The 12,053-nt window shown below is 38.6% G+C and overlaps 1 protein-coding gene across 1 annotated transcript in view; it reads right to left on the bottom strand.

The window, feature by feature from the left end:
- Nucleotides 1–2,159: 2,159 nt before the first annotated feature.
- Nucleotides 2,160–12,053, bottom strand: part of acbd6 (acyl-CoA binding domain containing 6) — a 131,490-nt gene continuing 121,596 nt past the window's right edge. The window contains exon 8 of the mRNA XM_003219869.4: nt 2,160–3,193. Within this exon, the coding sequence (XP_003219917.2) occupies nt 3,039–3,193 (155 nt within the window). The 3' untranslated portion in view covers nt 2,160–3,038. The remainder of the gene's footprint in view (nt 3,194–12,053) is intronic.

The following is a 12,053-nucleotide window of genomic DNA, read 5'->3' as shown; positions in this document are numbered from 1 at the left end:
GGTCAGAAAGCACTGACTTCTAGGTACAAAAAAGTGGACTGCATTTTAATATTCTGGTAAACACCTGCTCAGTTGCTGGATGCTTGCTGAACATTAGAGCATTGGAGCACACATTTGCATCCTCCTTTCCAGAATGTATTACAATGCTGTGAATAAAATTCCCAAGAAACACCCATGGAACATTCTGTGTTCTTGAAAAGTGGTAAGAAATATAGCTTTAATTAAGACAAGACCTTGTATGAGTTTGTTATGTACAGTTCTATCTTCAATTTTAAAAATTATGAATACCAAATTAAGTTATGTATCTTTAAGGTTTTGTGGCTCCATCTGGGTATGAGTGCATCAATCACTCCATCCTATCAGAATGTGAAAGGTATGATATATGTAATATGATAATGAAATGAGAATATTTCTTTCACACACACCACTCCTTTGATTAAAATCAAGCCATTTTCCAAAAAGGAAAGACTAGACTCAAGTATCAAGTCTTCTCTAGTGGCATTTTCTCAGGACTTGTAGCCACAGAGAGCTATTAGCCAACTAACGGAATGAGAATGGATTTCTTTTTAGGGAATTCCTAACTATATTGGTCTCTGAAGCTCACGTTTCATGCATGCTGGGCCAAGTAGCACTCTGAGACTATGGATCTGGGCTGTTTAAACACACCATGTTAGCTTTATATATTTTAATCATTTTAACATGTAATGCTTCTCAATTAAAGTGATTTCCTAAAGTAGATGCCAAGCTTAGTTTGAAAACGCATTAACCATTTTCAGTTTCGGTAGTTAAAGGCACCAGAGGATTTAAACGCAATCCAAGGGGCTGTTGGGGAAAATGGTTTGGCTGAATAAAGCAGATTACAAACAATAATATATGCCTTCTCATCTTTCCCTTTTTTTCTTGGAAGGGATCCAACCTCACAAGCAGCCCTAAAGTGCTATAAACATATCCAGGCCTAAGCTCTGTAAATGTACTCTGTGGAAGCTGTGGGCACTGACGTTTGCCACTTTGCATCTGGGCACGCACCAAGATGTGTTATTTTGAGAGAGCTTTTTAGTACACAAGATGTCCATCAGAGAGAGCTTCCCTTAAAAATATTAAAATGCCAACAAGGATAACCTTCAGCATAAAAGAATAAATAAATCCTGGCTTCCAGGCAAAGTAGCTATTATACGCCAAAAGAACACAGAAAGGTGACTGCTCTGTTCTTTAACTTTTGCCAACCTCTCTGTAATACAAATCCCAAACTGGTGGCTGATTTCTTGAATGTGGAACAGATAGCAGGTGCTTGCCATGCTGCAACAATCATAGCTTCAAATGCTTTAAATCACATCATGCAGAAAAACACACTTGATGCTATGACCAGGACATCTGCATATGTACATTTCCCTTAATTGGGTGTTGAGAAGGTTGGTATAGAACACCTAACACCTTCCAATAGTGAAAAGCCCCTGAAGTCACTGTTTTCTGCTCTGTATGGCTACATCCCCATAGTCAGACACAAAACACTTGGTGCTAGGGAAGAGATCAACATGGAATTGGTTATTAAGGTAAGAATTTGAATGCAGAGACAATACTGGGGACGGGGAAGACATCCATAGCTCTTCAACAAACATTCTGCTTGAAAAGGGTTGGCCCTTTTTGTATGCTGAATTGTGTGCCTGTCACTCTGATTTCTATATGCACCTATAACCTCATTGTTATGCATCCTCATTTGATTTCAGTCAACTATGTAACCTTTTATAGGAGATAGGTTCAACTATACTAACATTTCCAGAATATGGACAGGAAAACCCTAGAAACCAAGCTAGAAAACAGACTACCCTGGTTATCTTTGGGCAGGGAGCAACAGGCAAGGTGGCAAAGGTGATGGTAAGAGGCCACAAACACAGAAATATTTAGCAACTGGAAGGCTTGAGATTGAATTAATTCAGATGACTGTTTGTGAACTTGATTATTAGCAGCATTTGTTGTTTTACAGTCCTTTGCAATGTGATCAACATACCACATTACTGGTGACACCTATGGTAATTGCTCAGTATAATTTCTCTAAGGGCAAGAGAGTCCAACTGACTCCAAACTGTAAGAGCAAAAAACCTCTAAGCTGTATAATAAATGTCTTCCTTACTTTCTAAATTCTTAGCCATTCATTGTCACACTTCTTCTTAAAGATGCTTTAATCGCAAAATCTTTTTTAATACTCCCAACACCTCTCATTTCCAAAAAAGAAGTAGTAATGACAGAACTCCTGGAATAAAATAATATTTCGCAGCATACAGGTTGGATTTCATACATGTCAAGGGAAAGGAACAAATCACAAACAATTCCTGGATTATCTTTTATCGTGCAAGACAGTATTTTACAACAGATACAGAGGGATACATATAATGGACAATGCCATCAGTTTTGACCTTTTGATTAACACTGTATGTAACAGCTCAGCCTCCCCATTTTGTCATTTTGATTTTCAGGAGGCAGTAGAAAAGCCCTCCATTTTGACAACTTAGAAATAACAATAATGACATAGTACTTTCTTTGAGCAATAAGTCATTTTTACTAGATTGGAAGTGTTGTAAACCAATTAAATTCTCCCCTCTCACTGCTCCTTAGTTTCTTTCTTCTTACAAAAATGTATTTTGTGAAAGAGCAGTCACTTTCACAACTCAAGACTATGCATATTTACTTGGGAAAGAAAGTTTCTACAGGGCTTACTCCAAACACATGTAGGATGTCAACCTTAATGTGGCCTCTGCCCATAGTCATAATAATGCAAAATGAGCCTCATGACTTAACATTTCTACATAACATGTGACCTAATCAAAAACATCCCATTTGCCAAATTTATTGGGCCACCTAAATCTGATTTAGTTCATCTTGTATGGTGTACACTTCATGATCATCTGGGTTTTTTTTTCCGCCACAGAGCCATAATCTGTGCTTTCCTTAACAAGGCTTACTTTCCATATATCAGGCATAGCAATGATGTCCTTTTGTGAGCATTGAGCTGGGACTATTCATGTGCTTCCTTGTTCTTTTGGTTATGCCTTTCCAGCAGTGTGCTCCTGCAGCATGGAGGTGATTACTCGACAGTCTGTCACCTCTTCAGGCAAGTATCCTTCTATATCTCGAAGAGTAGGGTCAGCTCCGGATTTCAGCAGTAGTTCCACAATGTCAGAAAATTCACAAGTAGAGGCTAGATTTAAAAAGGGCAAAGTGAATACAGGTTACAACGAAATGCTTGCACAGTGCCTGTTAAATGATGTGTTTGAGAAATGCAGAAGCAAAACAATCTGAAAGCCAAAATGGGATGGGGAAACGCAGATTGCAATATGGTCAAAATCAACATTCCATACTCTGGCAGCATGCTAAGGACCATAATTGCAGTTTCTGACAATGGACTTTAAGTCACAGTGCTGAGAGCATTTAATAAGAAATGGTTACTTGGATCTTGATTTGTTATTAGAAAGGAAAAGCACAAGAACTCTGAATCCTAGCCAAAGAGAAAAGCCAGCTAAGGGAACTTGGGGAACACGGTGGTATCTGAGCTATTAACTATCATCAGTCCCCTGTATTCACAGATTCCATATTCATGTATTCGATCACCCACAGCTTGAATATATACTGTACTAGCTGTGCCCGGCCATGCGTTGCTGTGGCGAAGTATGGTGGTATGGGAAATAAAGTATTGAGGAACTGGTGGTAGTTAAGGTAAAGGGTAAAGGTTTTACCTTACATTAAGTCCATTATAAATGGGTTATATAGCTGTGTGGAAGGGCCTTGAGTCTACACAGCCATATAATCTAATTAAAATCGGATAATCTGTATTTTATAGGCAGTGTGGAAGAGGCCTAAGTGAGGCCTAACTCTGCCTATCCCCTGGGCTGAGTGGGTTGCTGGGAGACCAAGTGGGCGGAGCTTAGCCTTCTAACTGGCAGCAATTGGATAAAAACAATTATTCTTCTCCCTCTAATTAGGACTTTATTTTTCTTTTTTGTTGTTGTATGAACGTAGAGGCATGGATGAAGGGTTGTGCTACCAAGTTTAGTGTTTCTGGGATGTGTAGTTTTGTTGTTTTGTCCTAGGCCGAAATTTCGTTACCCTTTTATATATATATATAGATTGTATACTGAATCTCAGCTGCCACCCTATTTTTGAAGCATCAATTTTGGAAATAACAATTTTCTGATAGTAGTTTTTAGAATTTCTTCTGCATTATATCAGCTGTGTAGTGCAATATTTCTTGTGGGATGAGGAGGGATCATGTCTGCATGAATCTATTTTCCTAACTCTATGGGCCCTTTAGGGAGACAGAGGAATTCTGCAAATGGAGAATATCTCATTAGACCTTGTATTGTTGAGTCACATCTTGTGAATGGGGCAAGGAGTTGTTTGTGTGCTGGGAGAGCCATCTAGCAGTAATTATCTGAAACTCTATGTCCCTCAACTTTTCAAGGGGTAAAGGTTTCATGGGTGGTTTGTGATTATAGAGATATACGCATTTCAAATTAGATCTATATTTGTAAAAACACCCTGTATTTCAGCAACTACCGTATGCAGTGACAGGAAAAAAAATGTCTTCTTGGATGCCATTTACATGAAGATGGCATCCGACAGAGCTCTTGCAGTCAATGATTTGGTTAAGAAAGAGGAAGACAAGATAATTTAATGCCATCACTAATAATATACATTCACTTTCATATTAATCTGTATTAACTTCAACGTTTCACTACTTATCCACTATTTGCCTTTGGCTGAATGGGTGATCAGAACTGGAAAGAAGACCAGATAACTGTACTAATAACGGGGATATGGCAGACCACAATGGAAAGTAGCTGAAATGATTTGAACTCTTAGCACAAGTTAACCAAGCAAATTTGCATTAGGAATGGTTCTTATCCCACCTCCTGCCTACAGCTCTCTGAAGCCCTTAGCACACTTTTTAGGAGTCCCATCCAAGGCTTTTTGGGGAGTTGTAGATGCTGTCACAAGAAACAGTATCAGAAGCATTCCTTGAGCCACAAGCAGCGGAGAACTGCATGACCATCTAAAAAAAGAAATGAACTACTGGATTAAACTTAATTTAACTTAGTTTAAGTTAAGTGAGGGGCTAAGCCTTTGTAAGTAACTTCCGTACAACTTCTCTTATTCTATGGAGTAGCAGAAAACCCATTTTACTATAATACAAGACCTGGCACCAACCTGATATTTTATGACCATTCATGCAACAGATGAGTACTTTTCTTCTTTACTTTTCTCCCTTATAAAAGGAAATTTAACTCCAACTGCACTATTATTTCTGTAGTGGTGATTAATATGATTCCATTCTTTCTCTTCCTAAAATAGCAGCACGATAAGTACATTGCTAAAGAAGATTCCACTAGCCAAAATGATGCAGACATTTTAGAATGTCTCAGACTAATATGTCAAAGTATCAGTTACTTGAGCCAAATAATATGGAAGTCCTGTGCGCCTAGATTGTTCTTAAAGAAGAACAAAATTACTTTAATGCAGGAGTCAGAGTGGTTTTGTGGCTTTACATTTATTCTAGTTAAATGCATTAACTATAACACAACTGCCTTTCATGCTTTAAAGTCTGAAACAAGAAATATTTCTAGCCTGTTATGTTATAGGTAGTGCATCTAACTTGAATAAACATAATTCCACAAAACTATTTTCATTCATGTTCGACAAGAAGCGCACCAGCTTTTTGTAGCTTGATAATCTGTATATCACAGATATTGGAGGGGAAGCTGGGAGGAAAGGAAGCATTATATAAAAAGAACTCAGGATAGTGTTCTCTCATCATCTGTATGCCAAGAAGAACTGCAACAGCATGTCATTTGTTACAATACACATCAAACACTTTAATTTACCTGATCTTCCCAACTAATGTTTATCATCAATCTTAGTAAAACGTGATTAATTTTGTTTTTGTTTTAAAACACACACACACACCTTTCTTTTAATTAGTCAAGAAAATAGGAAAACCACACATTATCAGACCTGAGTGAATGAGCATATGGTTTTTTCTACTATCAGGAAATGCCATGACCCATCAGCAACCAATGACTTTACTACTGGACTATATACTAACAATTGAGCAGCTAAGTGAAGCTTCTATTGTAGGATAAGGAGAACTACTTTAAAAGAAGCAGCAACAGCAGGCAGAACTTCTGCTGATAGAACTGGCTTATCCGTATGCCAGAAAAGAGGTTGCTCCAGATGAACAGGAGAATTCGTACTAAAAAATACCCTGCACTCTACATTTAAATGTATATGAAAGGAGAAAATGAAGCACTAAATTATCTCTCTTATTTGGAGAGACTAAAGTCTTTTCAAGCTTTCTCTTTCATTTGTGAAGGCATAGGTTGAGAACTAGGCTATGGTACATTATGGTATGAAGCCGTGTTTCTGTTGGTCCTTCAAATCAAAGGACTATATTTAAGAAATTACTACAACTTTCCTCTGTCTGCACATGAAAGTGCATAATCTCAAATTAGATTAACAGGCCAAGTAGGCCAAGGGTGGAAATCATGTGGTCTTCTGATGATGAACTCCAACTATCAACAGTCTTAACCAATATCACTTGTGTGTTAGGAATTCTGGAAGTTGCAGTCTGCCAGTATCTGGATTCCATATACATTCTGCTCCAGATATAGGCTAGTACTATTTACTCTGACTATCAATACTCCCTGACATCCCAGGAAAGTTGTTAAAAGTGTTGCCAGAAGATGCATTTAACTGGAAATGATATCGATCAAATCTGGGATTTTGTACAATCCACCCTATTTTGGGACTATGTTTCCTCATTAAAAAGCAAATGCTTCCAAGACCAGCAAGAACATATCATGACTGGGATTTAAAATCTCATGGCAGTTTGGACCTAAGTCACTAAACACTATTCCTATCTGCTCACATTGAGCATGCAGTTGTATGGTTGTTATATTTCCAAAGTTCATAGAAGTACAAAAAGTTATGAATACTATCTGATTTCATATGCAGATATCACAATGACTTTTGAATAAATATAACAACCATAATATTAGTCTTCACTTCCCATGTTCTCTCTAACAATATAAAAGATAATGTTTATCTCTGTATCTGCACTATATATCTAAGACTACGAACCCTGGACATCCACAAGGTGATATGAATAGCAAGGGGAACCTAGGAATGCATTACTTTTTCTTATATAGATCAGTGCTTCTCAAACTGTGGATCTTGGTCCCAAGTGCTGTCTCCTTTGCTCAATGTTGGGCTCAGAAAAAATTGGAAACAGTAAAAGGTTGCTGAATGCCACACATTTACACAAACCTGTTAGCAACAATGTGCACTGTTTACAATGGACCTTGCAGAAAATGCTTCAGCGGCACTCCACAAAAAGGAACATGAGCCTGTTTATCAAGCCTTGCAAATACTGAATTATCAATAAATGGTTGGTTTTTATACTTATTTTATATACCTTACATATCTGGAATTACTTAAAAATCTCACAGGTGGAGTCACAAGTGAAAAAATGTAAGAAGCCCTGATACAGAACTAATTAATTTTAAGTAATTTAGATCTGGCAGTAGCCTCCACTACCACATTTAGTCATTAGATAGAAGACGCTCCTAACTAGCAAAGACAAAGGCAGGGTTGAGCTAATTTTTTCTCTCTAGGTAATGCCACACAGTTCCTCCCTCTACAGCACCCTCAAAAAGTTAAAAAATAAAGAGAGGGACAGGCATAGGGATAGAAAGTGTGTGAGAGTGAATCCGCGTCAGTGGCAGCATGGGAAGAATGAACAGAAGGAAAGGCTGAATGCCCACCGCGATGTACAGGAAAGGTACAGAAAGAGCAGGGGGAAAGCGTGTCTAGTTCTGACAAAGCTGGGTACTTCTGCTAGCTTTTAAAAACAGGAAAAGGAAGTTAAGGCGCCCAAATACATGAACTGGTTGTGTGCATCTGCCTATACTGCAAATAGAGCCATACAATCTGACTAGAAGATCTGCCCAGTTAGCTTTGAAACTGACATTTCCAGTGGGATATATCACTTTCAACAAGTCTCTGCTACCGTTTTAATCAGATTTGAAAGAAACACATTAGTGATGTACTCCCTTACTTTTGCAATTAGAAATAGTAATTAGAAAGTACCCTGAATGTTTTGTTGACTTCTTTAATGAATAGAAAAGGGAGGAAGCAAACATTTAATTAAAATAGGAAAGCAATACAGTTGGAGATTATTTACAGGAATTATCTTTCTGTATAGGAGGTCTATCTTCTGCTAAGCAAAACCATTTATCTGTCTGGCTTTGCAATCTTAATCAAAACTGGTGGCAGATCCCAAACCCTGCACATCAAGATTTTGCAAGACAAGATTTCTTTCAGTCCTGTGTGTGAGATCATCTCCATAGCTTTTATCTCCATTCTACTGACCTGTGATCTTTGGCGATATGAAAAAGACCACAATCACAATGAGCAAGAGATCTACAGGTGAACTTTTTAAAGAAGGCAATAACTTCTTTAGACAACAGGTGAATGTTCAAGTAAGCTGCAGGCTAGTTGTCATGGCGGAAGGAATGCAACTCATTTACAGGAAATGTTGTGAGATAGTTAGGAAGTTTGACAAGATACAGCTGCTTGCATCATCATATACGGAAGATTTAAATGGGAGGCCAAAGAAGAAGCCCTGACTCTTGGAATTTCTGGGATAGAGTTGAACTGTAATATGAGGAATTGAGCTTTCTATTTCTGAGGCTAGTGGAAATAGAACCCACAAAGAACAAAGGAAGAGCCAAGACAAAGGCTCTTACATAGTCTGAAGTAAAAAAAGGTGAAAGACTCTTGCATCTTGAATAGTTGCACTGAAGAGAGAATTTCAACAGATCTAGCTTATTGTTCCATTACTTAGCAACACAAATGCAAAAAAGCCTGCCGTATTTTGCCTCTCACCCCCATAGAAAACCATGGCTTCTTATGACAGCTGGTAACTTGCTTCCGGCTGGGATCATAGAAGAACAGATCCACTAGGGATTCTGGAGGCCAGGGACCAATTGATACTATGTTTGATCACATAGTAGTTGCAACCAAATAATAGTTGAACTATTTTTTTTAGGATCCAATAATTTGTTTTGCTTTTCCTCTCTCAATTGTGGCATTAGAGACGGCTAGGACTGAGACCCTCCTTCCTCAGAGATAAGAGAGGGAGATGCCCAGCCGAGTTTGGTTTCTTTTTGTTTTAAAAAAACGGTCTTACTTCCGAAGAGGAAAGAGGGAGAGCCCCAGCCCATCAGTCAGTCCTGTTTTGTTGGTTTTTAAAAAACAGCATCTTACCATCTCTTAGAGGTAAGACAAGTTTTTTGCTTAAAAAAACCCTAGAAACCAGTGAAGCTAGGGCACATTTTTCCCTATTCGGATAATGGTCACAAACACACACTTTTGCAAAAAAAAAAAAAAAGCACAAAATGTGACCATTATGTGGTGAAATACAGCACTCTACTCCAAAGTTTGGCAGTCTAGAACCCCCAGATGTTTTAATTACAATATCTGACCATAGGCCAGGCTTGCTGTGTTCAGATTGTAGCCCTAAGCATCTGGAGGGAATTGTGCTATATATACCTTCTCTTTTCTTTACTAGGAGCAGGACTCATCCAGCTCATCAGATGTTTTTAGACAGCAGTTCCCATCAGTCCTAGCCAGCATTATCAATTGTGAGGAATGCTTGAAGCTGCAGTCCAGCAGCATTTGGAGGACCACATGGCTCCAGCCCTTGCCTTACGTTTGGCTCTCTCTTTGCATTAGATAGAATTATTCATCACTGACAGAAGGTGAAGAGGCATGGCTTGAGAGAGGATTACGCAGCCTCCATTATGGGTTCAAAAGAGACTTTAACGACATACACTGGTATGCCATAGTGAACAGTTTGAGGGTGGAGGTTGTGGAAAATCCAACTGGAAACATGTTTTAAGGGTATTTTTTCCAAAATTATAATCAGATTAGGTAGTAACTTTTAATCAGCACATACCTTTTTAAAGAAGTAAATTAAAATATATTTTATTATTAAAAATTCAATAGTTGTTTTAATTTTAAGCCATCAATTGGAATAACTGCTATGAAAACACCTAGAAAAGATTGAACAGGAAGAAAGAAGCCTGAATCAGTAAGGCAAATAAGGACAATCTCCAAATGACTCATGACTGGAGAACATCCTACATCTAGGAAAATAGTTGTACCTTTCAAGGAAAGGCAAATACAGAGCTTCATCAAACCACTGGAAGAATTTTAGAACAAATTTATAAATGAACACATAAATGTAAGATAACAAGAAACACTTGGAATTTAGTGTGATTTCTAAACAAGATTAAAAACTGACAAACACCAGGACTCTTTCTCCAGATAAGATTAGAGAACATAAGAAGTGCGTATTTGATAGAGCACTCCAATTTAGATTTAGATTCAACCCTGTCATCTTTCAAGGACAAAGCAGGTGGTCTAAAGCATATAATTTTCTCAATATCTCAGTTTTATATGTACAAATATGTACGTAAAAATGATGGACTTCATAGAGTTGTGGCATGGAGAACAGGGTCAAGATTGTATCCCAGTTCCTTGGACTCAATGGGGGTTATTCTCAAGGACATGCACAAAGAGCCCCAGACTCAGCAACTTTACAGGCATAAACTAGTAAGGTTATACAATAGTATTTTGAAGCTGTTGATTCTGTTGTTAACATTAAGAGGAAGTGAAAAATATTAAGGACAGTGTTTTATTCTAATAATAAACAATAATGATCTTCATCCAATGGTTTATGAAGGAATCCACACTGACACTGTTACTTTAAAAAATCTATTTTATTATTACCATTTCATCTACAGCTTAGAATTAGCAAATACAATGGAAGTTGCAGGGCAGTAATCTTGCCGGTGGGGAACTAGATTCTGTTTGGAAACAGATCAAAGCAAAGTCAGGAAGAAATCTAGTTCCTGGCTTTTATTATTTCTCAAGGAGGAGAAACAAAGCAGGGGCAGGTGCTTTTCTTGAAATTAGTCTCCCTCTCAAATGATGACCCCTTTGCAAATGAAAGGACTGACACTAAGGAGGTGCCAGATGACAAGATACTTGGCATTTCTGAAGAGGAAGCCCCAAATGAGATAATTTGCTGTCATTGCACTGGGAAACCCAAGAGGACTTCAGCCCACCTCTAAGGATGGCAGAGCTGTTCCTTGGAGGTTAGAGCAGCTGGATTGACCCCTATTTGTCAAGTGTCATGGACCCAGGTGAAGATGAATTTTCATTCAACCCAGTTTGCCTCCCAAGTCCATTAATCCTTAGACGCTTCATGATGGATTTCTCCTTTGATTATTTATTTCCTTGCTGGCATCCCCGCCCACTGCTCTGCCACAGTACAAAAAGAGCAGAGCAGATGGCGTTTCCACATGAAGGGAAGAACCCAGGAGAAATACCGAGAGCCGGCCTACTCTACAGTCATGTGATTTCAAGTCCAAGGAGAAACCATGATTTCCTCTGGGAGGCTAGAGAGGCAATCATCTGAGCATTCCCTATGGGAAACAAGTGTGTATGTATGTGTATTGGGGGAGTGGAACGGAGGTCCTAACATGGGGATATAAAGGCTAATAGGCCATTGACAATGCAGACCACACACATCCTAGACTTTCAAAGGCAGGGTCTCGTGCTGACCATAGACTGAGAGCAGCACCAGCAGATATTGTACTGAAGTGGGCGGAGTGCTTTTTGGCATCCCATTTGAGGGTAACAAACTGGGGAACTGTCCTTCACTTAACCTCAGCATGGCTCTGACCCATGTTTAATCAGAATGAACCAGGATTTATAGCCCATCTACGGATGCAGTTTGACACCTTCTGTAATCACAAGAGCTGCTGAGGCAAGGACAGCTGTCAGGCCAAACACCCTCATAAAAGGATAGATAAACTCAGATTCTACTTGGCTTTTTTGTACTCAAAAGGGGTGTTGTTAACGCCTTGACTTGTTGTATAGCAGTTGCAAAGAAAAGAGGTCTGTGCTTGTAGTCAAGATTTGGTTACAATTAATCA

Source organism: Anolis carolinensis, chromosome 4, assembly GCF_035594765.1.
Source record: "Anolis carolinensis isolate JA03-04 chromosome 4, rAnoCar3.1.pri, whole genome shotgun sequence".
Classification (NCBI taxonomy): Eukaryota; Metazoa; Chordata; class Lepidosauria; order Squamata; family Dactyloidae; genus Anolis; species Anolis carolinensis.
Note: the sequence above shows the minus strand (reverse complement) of the source record. Positions and strands in the feature narration are given on the sequence as shown.